The 18,847-nt window shown below is 42.0% G+C and overlaps 1 protein-coding gene across 1 annotated transcript in view; it reads left to right on the top strand.

Moving 5' to 3' along the window:
* The first annotated feature begins 1,147 nt into the window (after window positions 1-1,147).
* LOC121323439 (multidrug resistance-associated protein 5-like) overlaps window positions 1,148-18,847 on the top strand; it is an 18,552-nt gene continuing 852 nt past the window's right edge. The window contains exons 1-17 of the mRNA XM_041264536.1: window positions 1,148-1,234; window positions 2,905-3,082; window positions 6,542-6,690; window positions 7,192-7,347; window positions 7,753-7,900; window positions 12,108-12,341; window positions 12,460-12,633; window positions 12,893-13,040; window positions 13,493-13,641; window positions 13,971-14,078; window positions 15,894-16,250; window positions 16,467-16,538; window positions 16,651-16,775; window positions 17,296-17,368; window positions 17,498-17,701; window positions 18,069-18,212; window positions 18,343-18,474. Of these exons, the coding sequence (XP_041120470.1) occupies window positions 2,966-3,082; window positions 6,542-6,690; window positions 7,192-7,347; window positions 7,753-7,900; window positions 12,108-12,341; window positions 12,460-12,633; window positions 12,893-13,040; window positions 13,493-13,641; window positions 13,971-14,078; window positions 15,894-16,250; window positions 16,467-16,538; window positions 16,651-16,775; window positions 17,296-17,368; window positions 17,498-17,701; window positions 18,069-18,212; window positions 18,343-18,474 (2,490 nt within the window). The 5' untranslated portion in view covers window positions 1,148-1,234; window positions 2,905-2,965. The remainder of the gene's footprint in view (window positions 1,235-2,904; window positions 3,083-6,541; window positions 6,691-7,191; window positions 7,348-7,752; window positions 7,901-12,107; window positions 12,342-12,459; window positions 12,634-12,892; window positions 13,041-13,492; window positions 13,642-13,970; window positions 14,079-15,893; window positions 16,251-16,466; window positions 16,539-16,650; window positions 16,776-17,295; window positions 17,369-17,497; window positions 17,702-18,068; window positions 18,213-18,342; window positions 18,475-18,847) is intronic.

The raw sequence follows: 18,847 nt of genomic DNA, 5'->3' as shown, positions 1-18,847 counted from the left end.
TTATCTCTAACTTATGTAGAATGCTCTTTGGTCTTTATTTTCCTTCAATTCACAGCCTTACCAGTGATCCTTCAACAGTGGGGTTTTTATCCAGAAAATGTGACAGCAACTTTCATGGTTCACAGGTGGAGGCCAATGGTAAGGTAATTGTGTCCTCTTTTGGGCAATTTCTTTCATCGGTGCAAACTGGGAGCTTCCACAGCACAGGGGTTGAATACTTATGCAAGCAGGATATTTCAGTTTTTTATTTTTCTTAATATTTCCCAACATAAAACCAACGTCACCTTACAATAATTGATTCTGAGTTTCAGTGTTTAAAGATAAAATATCAAATAGAACGAAATTTCAATGTACTATTTGTAATTCAGTAATATGAGAGAATTGGTCAAGGGTCTGAATACTTTTGCAAGGCACTGTATGTACGTATATATAAATATAAATAAATATAAATACACACACACACACATTATATATTGCTATTCATAGTAACACATTGCTATTCATAGTAATATAGTTAATATAAATATGCAGTTAGTACCTTGAAGGGCAGTTACTGTGGTATGTTATGGTGCCACGTACTATTCCACTGAGTGCATTTACATTAGATAACGAACTGAGAGCGGAGAGAGATAAAGTAATAAACAGTGACGCAAAAGCCTTTACTGCCATATGTACCTTGACGAACCATCATTTATTAGAGATACCTGTATTATGAAACAGAACAACCATAGAGTATACGCGTTAAAAACCAACCTATACTGTTACTTGACACATTAAAAATAAACGTGTGCATATACATCATACACTGTCCAATGCGGTATTAATAAATTCATTAGTATATGAAATACGCAATTTCTGTTCAGAATCAAGTCTGCTTTTGTACCTGCCGGACGAGTACCCGTTCAAGGTAGCCGTGTGCACGCGCCCTTTATTCCGACTGGCGATTTTATTCCGTAATGCGCGTGGCCGTAGCGCGTACACAGTCTAACCCCTCCTCTCGGCATCGACTATGATAGTGTCATCTCCCTATACCGTATGCAAGGGATGCCTGGGAACTGTAGTTCTAATTTTTACCCTGGAAAGTGCTATAGACGTGTGTTCCTCTCAGCTTGAGACTACAATTCCCAGGGAAGGCTCCGAAACAACGGTACCCGGCGACTCGTTTATAAGTGATGTTGTTTTGCTCGCTAGTTGATTATTTGGATCTGCAGTGACAGGATACTGAAAAGAAAAGGTAACGGTTGCTTAGGAAACTAAGTTAATTTTTTTTTTTTTTTTTTTTTCCCCCATACAGATGCGTTTAAACGGGAAATCATTACATTTACTATAGTTAAAATATTGTTTTATTATGGTGGATTCAAAGTTTACTATTTTGATTTGCGGTTGGAGAAAGAATATCACAATACGTGTTATTTGTTATTATGATTGGAAAATGTGGAAAATGAATTTATTGATATATTATCAGTAGTCTAATAATAGTAATTGTGATCTTAAGTTAATCTTTCTAAAACTAGACGTTTAACATGGTTTTTAAACGTTTTATTTTATTATTAATAATGATAAATGTGCTATTAGGACGTATTTAAAAAACGCACACACACATTATATATAGTTTGACTGAGGCCAGTAGTGTATTTTTTCTGCTATTAATAAGATATTACGGAGTGGTCAGACCCAGTAGAAAACCTACTGGCAGCAGTCTTTTTAAGGTTTCCTTACCGGTAAAAATTATAATGAGCCTCAAAACAGACTTGCCAGTTTATTAATTGCTTTTTGCTATATATATATATATATATATATATATATATATATATATATATATATATATATATATATATATATATATATATATAAATAATATTAATAAAACTAAATAAAAACATTACATCATCTAGAACTGTTCAAATATACGAGTTACAAGTGGCTAATTGTTTCCTAAGCTGATTCAATATCATATGCTATTTCCGGTATTGTAATAATAACGCTGGCGTGTTTAGTCTGTGTGTTTTAATACGAAATCATAGGTTAAGGTTTATTTTTGTTTTAATAAACACGCATGTAAGAACAGTAATGTAAAGTGAGATGTGTTAAGTCGACGCAGGCAGGTTTGTGTTAATAGGGGGTGTTAAGTTTCTGTAATGTCTTTGTATTTTGTGAAGAGACGCGTATTGCAGTGACTGAGCTACACTCAGAGGCCCTGCGCCTCTAGGCCTAGGGAGCAGCACCGGGTTTTCGTTATCCTTGCCTTGATAGTAAGCTGCTTGCATACTGATGACAGTGAGGAGATGGAGCTAGTCAGGATCACCGGTAGTGCAAGGATTAGTAAAAAGACAAGGGACAAAAAAAGTCAAATACTGGATTATAAAAATAATACTTTACACACCATTTGCCATGTGTGAATACTGTACGGTTTTGTGTCCGACAAATAGGTGATGCTAACTTTGTTATTTTTGCAAGAAGGTGTTCGAAACAGGATTTAAAATTCTGACAGGTTGGATCTGGTCATCCAGATTCTCAGTTTCCTCTTCTGAAATTTGAGTCGCCCTCAATGTATTTGAAGAAGAAACCATTTGAACAGCTGCAAAATTCTTTGTGTACCTTAACGGGTTAAGTGCAATTGAAATCAAGGGTTGTAGTATAACTGAATCCCTATTCACATTGCAGATAATTGTATTGGCAGGCATTCAGTACAGAACGCAATTACAGAAATTCCTGATTTATGAATTGTCCCAGTGCAGTAAAAGCGAGTTAAACAGTTTGCCTGCGTTTGCTTTCCTGGCTGTGGTCCTGAAACTAAACCACTGAATGTGTTAATAATAAAATGTCAGTGAGCAGAGTAAAACAGAATGGAAACTCTGCTTAACCTTTCTACTAATGATGATGTGTTCTCTTATTTTTATTTAGAGTTTTGAGAAACCTCCCCTCACCCCATCTATGAAACCTTGTCCAGTCTCAGTGAGGAAATATGAAAGACATTGACCTGGGCAAAGACTATGTACTCCCCAGTCCTGGGTACAGGGGTGTGGCCAGGAGAAACACACAGGAGCTTCGTGAAACCAAGTATAAGCCTCCTAAAGCACAGGTGAGTGTGCTTCTCCACAGTGAAACCAAGTACCTGCCTCCTAAAGCACAAGCACAAAATCTGAACACAAGCTTTGTATTTCTCTAATTTGATACATTACATTTAAACTTGTCTTTTATGGTTAACAGAAATCGAGTAAAGTTATCATGACAATATAGTTAAAGAGAAGATTGTTCAAATCAGGACAGTGGCACTCAGTGTGTTCAACTGTTTCAAATATACAGCAGGGCAGTAGCCAGCCATGAAAAATCAGAGGCACTGCGGCCAAGCAACGTCTAAGAACGTAAGTAAATAACTGTTTGTATGATTTTAACCGAGGTCTGTGCCTCATAGCTGGATACCGCCTTGTACAGTACAGTGGTATATTTTGCTAGTTTTGTTATATTTTGTTTTGAGTATCCTGCCCGTGCCCTTCTAGAAGTAGTGTAAGCATAGTAAACTGTTATAAAGCATGGTAATGCAGAGATTAGCACTGTAAAGCACAGGGAGGTACAGTAAAGCTTATTAAACTTTTTTTTTTTTTAAATGGTGACATAACCATGGCAAACATGAGAATACTGCAAAGTTACTGTGCAGTTTAACCAGGGTAAATGCTCATATATCGTCATATTAATCCCATTTAGATGGATGCCTAGATTGACTAGTAGAAAGTTGGCACTTCCACTCCTAGACTTTGTTCCAGCCCTGCTCTAAATTAGTTCAATTCATCATTTAAACCTCCATCCAGACCTTAAGTAGTTAATTATATAATTGCATCTGTTAAACCAGGACTGGAATGGCCCTCCAGGACAGTTATTGGAGACCCCTAGACTAGTAGGATTGTGGGAATATTAAATCATTTGCAGTGCTTGCTTGAGCTGCGCACAGGGACTGCTCTCTTGCTCTGTGTCAGAACTGTCGGTCCAGATCACCTTCAGTGGCACCTGCTTGTGTGGCACCTCCTGTGCTTTGCAGGTATTGGAACAAGCGACTGCAGTTCAAACCCCATTAGTGAGGACATGCCCCACAGACCTCCTCCTGCTGCCTCAATTCAGATTCCAGTTCTCGGTCTCTGGTATAATTCGGAGCACCCACGCCTTTCCGTGTAATAAATGTGATTCCTGGCAGTTTAATTAGGAAGATATTGTCAGATATCATCAGTCACCGGCCCACAGGATTATCAGGCTCTCTGAACCTGATGCTACAATAAAGCAAAGAGAACTAACACCACATAATCTGCTGGTTTGCAGCTGACCTGAACCTGAGCCTGAAGACTGAAGGATCACGTGTTCTCCAGGACGGGGGCTCCATCCAACTCCAAATAAAGATCTATTTTTCTAACTTTGATGTAACCCTTTTGCAACCCGTTCCTTCAAAATACTTGCAGCACTGACGGTTTTGTTTTAACGTCTACATTTGGAACCCTAGGATAAATGGTTTTCCTTCTGCTGAGTTGGCACAAATCGGTAGAAATGTGGAACCTGCTTGAGTTCTCTGGCATCTCCCATGCTTCTAGAAATTGAAGAAGCTGACCCTTTCTGCACCATTGCCAGCCGGTAACTACAGTAAGTGCTGTTGGCAATGCAGCACCTGAGTGCTGAAGCAGCCCCCCCCCCCCCCCTTCTTTCCTCTCTCTTCCCAATGACTCAGCAGGATTTGACTCTTCCAGAGGGCACCTGTGCTTTTTTTTTTTTTTTCTGCTGTTTCATTGCAGTGGCTGTCTCGTTCATGCTTCCCTAGAGACAAGCCCCACTGCATCAGCACCACACGCTGCAGTTAGCTGATTGGTAAAGTGCTCTTTACCAATGGCCGGCAAGTTTTTTATTTATTTGTTGGTGCCTTTCCATTGGATCCCGGCCACTATCGGCAACTAATGATGCCATTTTGAAGGGTCTCCCGGGAAGCATCAAGCTTGGTCTGTTTTAATGTTGTTGTGTTCCACATCCTTCCTGAGTACTTCAGCATTAGTGTGACTGTGGGCATGCAGTCAGTTTACACCACTACTGCTGTGAGCTGTAAAGCAAGCACTCTAGACAACATGTATAGCGTTCCTACAGAATTTAAATAAATAGAACGTATTACCAGGTTAACAATTCTAGCTCGGTGAATGTTTTCCTTTCTTTCCATGCAGGTGGAGCAGGGGCTTGTGGTTTGTTTTCATCCTGTGATATTCTTTATGGTTCTTTATAGCGTGTGATAGAAATACGAATGAGCTGCAGAGCGTACTGAACCGGGGAGGAAATCAGAGCCAGCTTGTGCTGGTGGCTTGATGTGTGTGAGACCATATCAAAGGGCTTTGACCACTGTGAAGTGCTGTCAAACGAACCAGCAAACTGGAAAGGGGTGCATTGGGAATGCATTTCGATTTTTGTTTGGGCCAGTGCGCTTTGCAAGTACTGCAGTGCAAGCTGTAGGTTGGGGAGTGCTTCCACTTTATTCAAGAGAGCAGAGAGCAGGGCTGGCAGCATTCCTGTTTGGAGTGGGCTGTGGTTCTTTGTTCATTGTGTCTGGGAAGTAGCTGAGTTGCAAAGATTGTTATATAGAGTGGAAGCAAGGACATAATTATCTGGCCTGGATCCTAGAATTAGCCATGCTGTTGAAACATAGCGTTGCTTATTTTTTATTCTATAAGAAGTTATCAGTTTCACTAAAGGAACACAGTGGTAGGCTCTCGGCTGACCTTTCTAAATTGAAGACAGACCGTACTGTAAAGCCAGTGACTACAGTAGAAGGTCCTTCAGGACGCAGAAGGTCACTGCTGGCGCTGTTCTATAATCTCCTAAGCAGTTGATTGTTTGAGGCACTGGGTGTGCTAGTAAATACTGACTCTTGTCTCTAAATGAATAACGCAGGGCATGTTGAATTCCATGCCTCCCTGCCAGTGGGCTCTCATTGAAAGTTGTGGATATTCTAGGCACAGTAAGCTGACGAGGATTGATCTGGTTCATTTTTCTGGTAGAGGGTGTCATGGTAGATTTTGATTTTGAAGCCTGTTTTTCTTTCACCTTTTTTTTTTTTTTTCATTCCCCCCCCCCCCCCCCCCCACCCCCCTCTGTAGTAGAATTGCCTGTGTCATGCATTTACTTGAGTCTGATTGGACTTATAATCTGACCTTAAATTGAACTGTATCTAGTCAGGAGCATCTTAACCTGCAAAGGCCCAGGAGCTTGGGTAAACACAGGGCTGACATGTTCTGAAAAACCGTATGTAATTTACACCTATTTTCTATATGTGAATTTCATTTGTCATCGATCTGTTGAAAAGCACCATGGTTCAGAAGAATTCAATTATTTTAATAAGCCTAAACTTTTATATGTTAATTTTTTTTTTTACTTGCAATGTGTAGAGGTGCTTACCAAGCACTTTAAAATCTAACCTGCTATTATAACTACTTCTACAGTAGATACCGACCTGTATCAGTGTCGGTGGTAAATAAAGCAGGAATGGGTTCTGAAACGCACGTCTGGTTCCCTCTTTCAGAGCCGCTCAGTGTGCCAGGATGCCTTGGAGACAGCGGCGCGAGCAGAGGGGCTTCCCCTGGAGCAGCTTAAAATCCTGGAAGAGGAGAATCACAAGAGCAAGTACCATCAGAGCATCAACCTGCTTAAACCGTTCCGCACCACATCCAAGTGAGTGTTCCAGGGGGCGGGGTGGCGGGGAACAATCCACAGAGCAAGCTGCTCAGAAAAACGCTTCTTATTGTAGCGTTGCTCTTAATGCTAGCTGTACTGTAGCTGTAACAAGTAGACATGTCGGCTTTTTAATATCCGGTGTTTGCTAAGCTGCTGAAGGGCAATGCCCAGTTCTTTTGTATTTCGAATAGTTTGCTTCACCCAGTGTTGCACTGTAGTTTTTAGCTCTGATGAGCATCAAGTCAAGAGTACCCTGTATCCATTGAGACACTATCACGCTGCGCATGTTTCTGCAATTTAGTTTGGATTCTGTAGATTATTTTTTAAAGTTGTTGTGTTTTTTTTGTCCTCTTTTGAGAAGATGTTTATACTTATTTTGATGAAATATTAAATAAATGAATCATTTTGGAGGCCGTTCTGTAGAAGATGGGGCAGATGTTTTATTATAGAAATTTCAATGCAGCGCACTGACATGTGTGTCATTTCCACCTCTTGCAGATACAAGCACCCCGTGGACAATGCTGGCCTGTTCTCCTTAATGACATTTAACTGGCTGACTCCCGTGGCTGCCCAAGCCCATAAGAAAGGAGAGCTGTTCCTCGAGGATATATGGGCACTGTCCAAGCTCGAGAGCTCAGAGCACAACAGCAGGAGGTAAGGCACTGGGGCTCTCCGGGTTCACACTCTGCATTTCAGTTTCTGGGAAGTACAGTTTTTGGCACTGCATGAACTGATTATTCAGATATTGGGCTTTGCACCACAGCAAGCAGGTTCTCGCATTGAGGTGAGCAACAGCACCATTCTAATTGAAACCACTGAAGAAACAGATGCTCGGAAAAGCTGCTGTCTTCGGGGAGAGCAGCAATCCAGCACAGATTCAAGCTGCTGCTTCTTCAATTTGTTTGTTTCAGTTGGCATCAACACCATTGCCCCTCACCTAGGTGTCTCTGCCTGCTTGTTGTGGAGGAGAGCTGGTTCGCGATAGTGGGCTCTTGCAGTTCTAGATCAGTTGCCCTTGTTCCTCACTGTGTTGTCCCCCTGTACCCCTGTACGCTGCAGGCTGGCACGGCTATGGCAGAGTGAGCTCCAGGACTTTGGGGAGGAGGACGCCTCTCTCAGGAGGGTGGTCTGGAAGTTCTGCCGCACAAGGATTCTCATCTCTATAGTTTCCCTTATGATCACACAGCTAGCTGGCTTCACTGGACCAGTAAGTATATCTGCCCCTTTTTTTAAAACTTGACTTTGTTCAAACCCCAGAGAATTTGTCTCTGTTGGGATTGAGGGCGGAGTGCTTAACTCAAACTAAACCTACCTTCAGACGTGATGCACTACATCAGTGTGGAACGCACACTGCTTGCTAATTGAGGCAATGCATATAGCATGCAATCCAGGCCAGGAATGTGTGAATCACATCGGTGTCGAGTGGAGCACATGTGTCCATGTTACAGAACCGATAGCCTGGATGTTTGATAAGAGTAGAGGACACTAACACACTCTGGAGGTTTTGGATTATATAGGAGTCTGTACTGTGCTATTCCATACAAAGGAATGCTGTGCACAACAATGCAGACGCTGTTTCTAAGTTAGTTTAGTAAGGTTCATTTTAGTAGACATTGTTGACAGAGACAAGTTACCTATCAAATTAGCAGAAAGTCATTGGAATCGGTGTTTGATTAGTTTAGGTTGCTTGTAACCAATATATATTTTGTTTATAGCGCAGTTGCTTTAATTATTGTGCCCAGAACGATGCAGATTGCTTTCCTCTTTTTTCTTTGTTTGCAATTGCTTATTTTTTTCCTTCTTTAACATTCTTCTAAGGGCTGGTGCTTCATGCCCCCTTGTTGTGGTTTTTTGTTGTGTTTTTAATAAATCTTTGTGTGGAATGAAGACCTAATCTTATCAACTAAATGACTTGATTTCAAAATTAGAGGTTATGTTTCATTGTGATTTCTTTAGACGCATAAAGCAACAAAAAAAATAAATAATGTGAAAGACTTTTTCCAGGTGTCTAGAGAAGTCTTTCCCCAGGTGTCAGGGTTAACACACCAAGAAGAGCTTCTGTCACTGTTTCACTCCAGGGTATGTAGTGAGTTTCTTTTCCTTCATTGTCTTGATGAACTCTTCAGCGATGGATTCTCACTGGCACCAGAAAGGGAGCCCATTCCCCAGCGTGAACCAGAACCACCCCAAATTAGAAACCACAAATCCAATAAGACAGGGTTCATTAATCTTCCAATACGATCACGGACACAATGGATGGATGCAGGGCATTTCACTGTGTGGAATTAACTGTAGATTCACACGCAGGTCTTCTCTTTCCCTCAGTCAAAGTTGCTTTGAACAGGATTTCGTAAGACCAAGAGAGGGAGGGAGGGAGGGACTGTTAAATAGTCTTTGCAGCCTAGAGATTGAAATCACTAGGGTGTATATCCCCATAATCCATTCACACTCTGGTCAAACCAGCTTGTAAATCATCATCATGAAATCCATTTTGAAAAGAAACAAAACTGGAAAAATGAAGGCGTGCTGGTGTGTTTGCATGAGCATCCTAGCTTTTGCATTTTGATTTCAATCAGAACTCACTCTCAATTGTAGCTGTTGTATAGAAGAACATTGCATGACAATCATTTTTAAATGTTCTGTTAGTTACACTGAGAAGCATTTGTAATAGTGTTCAGGAAGCCTTTCTGCACTGGATTTATCATACAGAAACAGTTATGAGGGGGTGGGTGGTAAGTTAAGGTTATTCATAACTCCCTGGTAAAGTTATGATAGCAAAGTTTTCAAACTGCGACCATCCACAGAGTCTGTATAGCCAGTTCCAAATACTACCACAAGAGATTGCATACCATGTGCAATACAATACATTTATACATACCAGGTGCAATACAATACAGTTGAAGGAGTCAGACTCGCAGATTTCCCAGACAGTAAGTTTCAGATTGTATTACTTTTTCTAAAGGAAGGTCACTTGATAGCCAAGCACCCTAGTGTAGCGTATCTCGGTGTGTGTCCCAGCGAGGCCCCTCCCTTCATTATTCCAGCTTTTTTCTGCCTCAAATTGCAGGTACTCTCGTTGGAGAGTGGGGTGTGAAGCAGGGAGGTGGGGGGGAGGAGATAGACAGGGACAGAAGATGGAAGTCACTGCTGTCCCTGCAGTGGAACAAATGACAGAAGCTGTTCTTTAGAATTCACAGGATATCCGTATTCCACTGAGGGAATAAGAGGGGCGCCCAGGCAGAAACCTACTGCAAAAGCCTGAGAGGTAAGGTGACATTTATTAAACAGGAATGCTTACAGCAACCAGTATTCTTTCTTGAATATTTATTTATTTATTTACGTTGTATATACTGTAGATACTTGTTTATCTTTGTAAATCATGACACTTTTTTATTTTCTTACTGCAAATATAATTGTTTAATTCTGGAAAACTCATCAGATTAGGAATCACTAATGTTTAGATGCCTGCTTTTTGTTTTTATAATAACAGATGAACGTTGTTGTCTGATATCAAATGTTGAGCTGTTCTGTTATAAAGTTATTGTGTGTTCGCCAACAACCTTTATTTTGTATCCTGCCATATTTTGATATAATGGACTCTTGCTGACGTCAGACCCACAGTTTTTCTAAAAGACTTGACTGATGTGCTTCCCTGGAAACCAATGTATTCCTGATCTCAACAATACAATAAAGAGCCCTGATTAACTGCCTGCCATTCATTTTACTCTACTGAAGGAAATTTCCATCCCTGATCAATAAGATCAGTCGACTGTGGTTTTTCATACAGATCACTCAAGCAGTGGAGAGAGACCCTATGCAAAATTAGAATGCAGACTCTTCTTCATTCCAAGTGTTCTGCAAGCGTACACTTTTACATTGTGCTTGTCTGTGATTTCTGACTTTGATCACTTGTGCAATGTCAAAGCTGGAGGAACGTAAATCCAGAAAGAACAATAGAAACAGCGGCCTGTCGGTTTCACATGCCCGCCCTGCAACTCTTCTGTTTTTAATATGCCAAAAAAAAAATCTAATAGATCCTAGTCTCTTGGGTGGGATGCTGCCAAGGGCAAAGTCATCCTGAACTTGTACATCCACCCCAGCAATACAGCAACTGCAGCATTCATTGCTTTCATTTATTTAGTTTGATCCCCCTTGGTTTAAAGTCAGATTTGATGGAGTAGAAATGTGGTTGTGCTTCACGCAGACTTTTTTTTTTTTTTCTCCCCATTGCTATAGCTTTTAGAAAATTTAACCAGGGAGTAATAATGTGGAAAAAGTGTCAATGCTTTTCCATCTGGGAGAAATACAGACTGAAACCTGTGCATTCCAAAGCGTTCAGAAAATTGCACCAATGTGTCTGTATAAAGTGACTTCAAACTGCTGTGAAAATGTATGGCATGATATTTGTGACAATTGCTGTCCTGTTTTATTTTTTTTTATTTGTTAACTCTGTTAAATTTGTACTGAAATGTTGCTCTCCACAAACTTTATTTTTTATAAATTGTTTATGAAAATGCATTACTGGATATTTGATGTTCTGATTTTTTTTTTTTTTTTTTTTTTTTTATTTTAAATATTTTAAATAAAATGTTCCTGCTGTCCTTCATTCAATAAGTTGCTGCCTGTGTGTGTGTGTGTGTGTGTGTGTGTGTGCCCGCTCCTGAATGTACAGGGATGAGAGGCTGCTGTTCTGCTGGTTCTGCAGGTGCTGAGTAGAGGATATTATTCATGGAGGTGAGATGAGTATGGGGGGGGGGTGTGGTTTCAATGAGATTCATTACAGTTACTCTGCTGTCTTTTTTTGTTTCTCTCTCTTTCTGCTCTTCTTTTTTTTCCCTCTGTATAATAATTTAAACTGCTGATGTTTATTTCTAGGATAAAACAAACAAAAGCCCCTGTTGTCCTCTCCCTACTCCTCCCCAGTCTAACTGTAGGTACAATGTCTTTCTGTCCGCACAATACAAGCCAGACAAACAGGGAAGAATGTGTTAAATAGAATGAAACCTGTCCTGCCTTTGTATGAGAAACAGTATCATGCTTGTCAGTGTTTTTCATTGTTTCTTTGTTCTTTTCAAAGGATCTTTTATAGAAACGAAAGAAAGGTAATTATATACACACACACAGTACATCGCAGATTGCTGAGGTCGCTTTAGCAGTTTTTGTTGACTGTTCATTCTCACTGCCATCTCCTGGTTTTCTTTTAAAGGTAGAAGTTTGCTGAATTTTAGCTTCACTGTAGTTTCGATTACTGATAAAAGATTTAGCAGACTTGGAAGGGAAGAAATCCATTGCGTGTATTTGTTTAAGTTTCTTTCTGCATTCTAATTGTATAGCTGGTATTTGTAAATGTTGACGCGCCACTGTGTTGCGCTGGGTGAGACTCACGCCCGGTTTCTTGTCTGCCCCTTCCCTAGGCCTTCGTGGTGAAGGGTCTGCTGGAGTACACGCAGCACAGCGAGCCCCAGGTCTCCTACGGCTTGCTGCTGGTTCTCGGGCTCTTCATGACGGAGGTGATCCGGTCCTGGTCTCTGGCCCTCACCTGGGCCCTTAACTACCGCACTGGCACCCGGCTCCGAGGGGCAATCCTCACCCTGGCTTTCCAAAAGATCCTCCGGCTGAAAAATATCAAGGAGAAGTCAATGGGAGAGGTGGGTACTACTGGATACCATGTCACTGTTACTCTGGTGTGGTGGTGTTGTTGAGTGGTTGGTTTTGTAGGAGGTGAAAAGTATGTGCTTATTTGTATTATTTTTTTTTCTTTCCCAGTTGATAAACATGTGCTCCAACGACGGTCTGCGGATGTTCGAAGCTGCTGCGGTGGGGAGTTTGTTGACCGGTGGCCCGCTCATAGCAATCCTTGGGATGGTTTTTAATGTGATCGTTCTCGGACCTACAAGTTTACTGGGATCCGCGGTCTTCATTCTCTTCTACCCAGCCATGGTAAGTGGTAAGGTATTGCAATGGCCTAACTGGCTCAAGGACCACCTTCACTCTTCTGAGTAGAGCATGTCTTTGCATGCAGATGACTTTGTATGTTCTTAACCCTGCGGAATGCAAAAGAAAACAAAAACTGCAACAGATGTAGTGCATGTCAGGTAGCATTATGGTAAATGTGTGTTTTCTTTGCTATGTGGCTTTTTGTTGCAGTGAATGATTTCTGATTGTCTGCGCTTACCTGAGCCTCTTTCCTGCACTCCAGATGTTTGTCTCCAGACTCACAGCCTATTTCAGAAGAAAGGGGGTCGCGGTGACAGATGACCGGGTGCAGAAGATGAGTGAAATCCTCAACTACATCAAGTTTATAAAGATGTATGCCTGGGTGAAAGCGTTTTCCCAGGCTGTGCAGAGTAAGTGTGTGTTCAGTTTACCTCTGCAGCTGCTTGGTGACCTATAAAAAGAATTGTCTTGTGGCTCTCTGTTCATTTCCTGTCAGAGTCCACTTTTGCCTCTCTGTGCAAAGATGTGCGCTAACATTACCAATGTTCCCATGTATTTTTATCCAATTTGCATTCCATTCTAATGTTATCCCAGTTGACGTGTTTATAGTGGAAGTGGTCATGGGTGTCTCACAATTGACATTATTGCAAAGTTATTCCAAATACTTTATGATACTAAAACCTAATTTGCTTACCTAATGACATCTAGGTCTTTAAATACCTTTTATTCAGTGTCCATTAACCTATCTGTTGCCATACTATTAGATTGCAGTCTGCAGTGTTGCGGAGTGCTGTAGTTTTGAACTCCCAATGGGGATGTGTGTATGTGTGTGTGTGACCTGCTCCTCCCTCTCCCGTTGTAGAGATCCGCGAGGAGGAGCGGAGGATCCTGGAGCGTGCCGGGTACTTCCAGAGCATCACGGTGGGGGTGGCTCCCATCGTGGTGGTGATTGCCAGCGTTGCTACCTTCTCCGTGCACATGCTGCTGGGCTATGACCTCACCGCAGCCCAGGTACTGAATAAAGACAAGGGGGGCAGTGATCCCAACAGTGACGGATGTTAAACCTCCGCTCTCAAACTTTGGAACTGCAGTTCTTTATTCACAAAACCTTTTCTTCACTGTATTATTATATAAAGTTCTAACCAAGTCTATGTGTCATCCCTAGACCGTCTGTATTTTAAAACACCACTGCCTAGACCATTCAAATATACTACATTGAAATCTATGGATAGATCTACCTATACTGTAGATTAAATATATACACAGCAGCAACGTGTCCAATGGACCGTTCAAGAGTGTGTGTACTTTGTTGGTTAAATCTTTCTTTCTTTTTTTTCCAGGCATTCACCGTTGTGACGGTCTTCAATGCTATGACGTTCGCTCTCAAAGTGACCCCCTTCTCTGTGAAGTCTCTGTCCGAGGCCTCCGTGGCTGTAGACAGGTTTAAGGTAAGACACCTTTCACATGCTCTTTCACTGACCAATGTCTCAGTGTTTAAGTACCTCACCAGGTAATAACAGCACTTCATATGTGGATACATCTTTATCATTCACCTGTAATAGGTAATAATTTAATTCCATACTACTGCAGGTATTTGTCCTTCAAATCTGGACATTGTAGGGGTGGGAATTTCAAATTAAAGACATGTTTTTTGTACTTGAATGCTAGCCTAGTAAAAGTCATGGGTCATTTATTTTTCTTTTTGTAATTATGCTGGCTTGAATAACAATACATAAAACTACTTGAAATGGGAACCAAGGACAAGAAGTAAGCTAAGAATGCCATTAAGATTACGGTGAATTTTAGTTTGCTATGCCTTTTTATTCATGGTGCCTGCAGGCAGGACACTAGTTGTATCATACTGTAGGGGTGGACTGCGCAATGCTGGGGTGTCACACTGCACAATGCTGGGATATCATCCTGTAGCTAGCATTGGCTGCAAGGACCTTTCACCCATATCCGTTATTTCTTTTCACAAGGATATTCACAAACTGCTTTTTTAATTAATAGCTTTGTTTGCTTCCTCGACCGTCATGGATTAGTCTAATACTCTGAATAATTCTATGAAACGTGCTTGTGTGTGGGATGCTTTTTTTATGAATCCTGCAGAATATTTTTGTTGTTGAAAGCGACTAACAAACGACTAAACCGCTCATAAAGCACAGTAAAAGCATGGGTACGGCATTGGGCAAAAGCAGAGCCGAGTTGCTAACAATAAGGCTCTGTATTTACCTGTTTTGCTGCAGTGAGGCTGACCTGCTACTTTACAATACAGCATTCACATTTTGCTACAGAGTACATAACTGCATCTATGCAGAGGAAGCTTGCACAAGTTCAATCATCGTCTCATCCACACCAAGAGGGTTTTTTCTTATTTGTTTTAAGCTATTCGACTTGATGATGCTGACTGAGTATTAAACGGGCAAGTGTGTTCAGGGGATTCATCGGCTCTGAAGAGTACGTGATAGGTGCGACTCATGTAACTTTACTGCAAATAGAATACAGAACTAACAGAATACAAAACAGCCATAACTCCTTCTCAGTGAGTGCTGGATCAGCCGGTTATATCTGGTCAGATCATCTTCACCAAGAGACATTGAGGTTCACATGAGGATGAAAGAATTGGATGAGGAAAACAAATCGTGGTCCTCTTGCACGTTTTACAATTTTTATATAGCTCGTTCTCTTCCCTTTACAAACTTTTGGTCTCCTGTGCTCACTACAGTTGATTCCTGATATAATAAAGGCAAATAAAGCAGAATAGATTGTAATAGATTCAGCAACTGTACCTGTAAAAATAAACATTTTAAACATGCTTACCAGAAATGTTTTAATGCCTTTATTTGTAATCCATGATTTCATCAAACTCATTGACATGTTCCTTCTGAATAGGCTCAACTGTACAATCGTGTGTTAGAGACAACCCGTTTACATCATTAATAATTTTACACATTTTAAGAATTGGAATTAAAAAAAAAGGCTGGTTCCACCATAACTGTTAAAACGTTTGCAACGCAATCCTGAAAAAGCTTGGCACTGAAGTGTCTCTCTTGGGCTTTTTCTCACAGCTTTGCACTTGAAATCAGTAAGCAGCTCAAAGGTATGGCCCCTGGAACCAGTCTCCACTAATAAGCTGTGTTTTGCCCTTCAGCAGCAGCTCTCCTCCCTCTTATCCTGACGCTGTGTTTTTCTGCCTGTGCCACTGGCATGTCCCCACACATAAGCTGTTGTGTCTTTGCACCTCTCTCACAACCCCTGTTCAGAGTTTATTTCTAATGGAGGAGGTTCAGATCATAAGGACAAAGCCATCAAACCCCCTCAATGCCATAGAGCTGACAGGCGCCAGCCTGGCGTGGGACTCGTCCAGCACCAGCGCCTACCCCACGCCCAAGGGCACCCCAAAACTGAAGAAAGACAAGGGCAGGAGGAGAGACTGGAAGAGGCAGGAGGAGGAGGAGGAGGAGGGGCTGGGGAAGCAGGGAGTGTTGGCTGAGCAGAAAGGACAACTCCTGCTGGACAGTGACGAGCAGCACAGCCCAGGGGATGAGAGCAAGGTGATCCAGAGCATCAGCCTGCGACTGCAGAGGACTCTGCACTGCATCGAGCTCTCCATTGAGGAGGTGAGAGAACTGTACTACAGCACCCAGCTACCAGGGGCATTCAAGTGCTGCACCTACACTGTGAAGTAGAATTGTTTTTATTATATAGGTTTTGTTTTATGTCACCTTTGTATTTGCCTAGTGTGTGTGTTTTTTTTTTTTTTTTTTAATTCAAGTTTTATGTTGTGTTTATTCTGTGATCCTAACAGATTCTTGTGGGTTTTTCTCTCAAATTAGGGGAAGCTGATTGGGATCTGTGGCAGTGTGGGGAGTGGAAAGACCTCTCTGATTTCAGCCATATTGGGACAGGTAAGAAACTGAAAAAAAATAAAAAAATCCTGCAGATTTCATGAAAGGGTTTTTGGTTGAAAAGGGAGCAAGCTGCACGGCTGAGTCATGTCCTGTGTCCGCCCCTGTGTAGATGACCCTGCTGGACGGCTGCATCGCTGTGAATGGGAACTTTGCCTACGTGGCTCAGCAGGCCTGGATCTTCAACTCCTCCCTGAGAGACAACATCCTGTTCGGGAAGGAGTACGAGGAGGACAGGTAATGAAGGGGTGGTGAGACTGCGGGGAGCAGTGCTAATGCAGTACTGGTGTTCCAGCAGGTTTCTGCTCAATCTCTGAATAACCCTCACACTCAGAGCACACTCAACTGAGCTTTGTTCCAAGTGGACCATGTCCATGTTAAGTTAGGATTGAAGCTGTATCTGTTTGTTACAGGGTTGTAGCTAAAGGAAATACTGCTGTTTAGTAGCTTTCTAAGCCAGTATCTAACAAATAACTGAATAGTTACTGAAATCGTTTAATGAGGCACCCACAACTGATAAAGTAGAAGCTTTAACAAAGCGTGTGTGTGTCTGTGTAAGTGAGTTGAATAGTCAAGCATACCATTTCATACAAAAGCACAGCCAGTTTCCATCTAGAAACTGCCACAAGGACCAGGCCTCTGGTTCCATAGTTCCCACAGTAGAGAAGATGGACAGCTGGAGCAGATCTAGCCTATAAAAACAAACTCTTTTCAGTTACGGAATTTCCACATGAGTGCGCTTTCCTTCTCTATACAGGTACAATACAGTGCTGAGTGCTTGCTGTCTGAGAACTGACCTGGCTATCCTCCCCAATGGTGACCTGACGGAGGTGAGTATCTCTTACTGACGGGGCAGCACTATGCAGCAGGGGTGGCTAGCCATGGTTCTGAAGGGCCACCCTTGCTGTACAGCACACCCCAAGAGGGCCCAACTTCATCTGTGTCTGGTGTGTGTGCAGGTCGGGGAGCGCGGAGCTAACCTGAGCGGAGGGCAGAGACAGCGAATCAGCCTGGCCAGGGCTCTGTACAGCGACCGTGCCATCTACATACTGGACGACCCCCTGAGTGCACTCGACGCACATGTGGGCAACCACATCTTCAACAACGCCATCAAAAAGCAGCTGAAACAGAAAACCATCCTGTTTGTTACTCACCAGCTCCAGGTATTCATGAGGAGTCTTACTGCTGCCCGCTGTTTGTTTGTAATGCTGCTGCTTCTTGCCCATCTTACAATGAGACTCTGGTCTCTGAGTAACCATTCCCAGTTCGCTTTCTAATAAATAATGGCACGTATTATAGGGATGGGAACAAGGGCAGTGCTGTGGCCCCCGCCCCCCCCCCCCCCCCCTCCCATTCCAGTTACTACACGCTTGATTAGCCACAGTGTATAGATAACAAGCTCAGGTGTGTCTTATTTAACTTATTGTAAAACCAGAAATGGATCAAGCTGCTTTGCAGTGGGAGTCTTATTCCATCCCTGCATTAGAAGGGGTTAAGAGTGTCCCTTCCTCTCTCCCTGTCTGTCTGCAGTACCTGGTGGACTGTGACGAGGTGATCTTCATGAAGGATGGCAGCATCACAGAGAAAGGAACCCATGAGAATCTAATGGGTCTGAATGGGGATTATGCTGCCATGTTTAACAACCTGCAGCTGGGAGAGGCCCCTCAGATTGAGGTAGGATACATGCTATTGTGTTACTCACTCTCAGTGCATACAGTTTTAAATTAAGGTTAACTGTATTGTGTTTGAATACGTGTATTACTGTGGGGGAAAAACATCAAATTAATATGTTTCCCTCTGGCAGATTAACAACAAGAAGAACACCAACTCCTTGAAGAAGCCCCCAGAGAAAGGACCCAAGGCTGGGTCTATTAAGAAGGAGAAGACTGTGAACAAAGATGATGGTACGAGTCTTTTTCAGTACCTCACTCTTGTGGTGATTGTGTGTGCGTGTGTGTATATGTATATGTGTATGTATATATATATATATATATATATATATATATATATATATATATATATATATACATACATACATACATATTTTGTATTGTGAAACAAAACAGAAAACTTGAGCGTGCATAAGTATTCACCCCCCCCAAAGTCAATACTTTGTAGAGCCACCTTTTGCAGCAATTACAGCTGCAAGTCTCTTGGGGTATGTATCTATAAGCTTGGCACATCTAGCCACTGGGATTTTTGCCCATTCTTCAAGGCAAAACTGCTCCAGCTCCTTCAAGTTGGATGGGTTCCGCTGGTGTACAGCAATCTTTAAGTCATACCACAGATTCTCAATTGGATTGAGGTCT

This window comes from Polyodon spathula, chromosome 11 (assembly GCF_017654505.1).
Source record: "Polyodon spathula isolate WHYD16114869_AA chromosome 11, ASM1765450v1, whole genome shotgun sequence".
Taxonomy (NCBI): domain Eukaryota; kingdom Metazoa; phylum Chordata; class Actinopteri; order Acipenseriformes; family Polyodontidae; genus Polyodon; species Polyodon spathula.
Note: the sequence above shows the minus strand (reverse complement) of the source record. Positions and strands in the feature narration are given on the sequence as shown.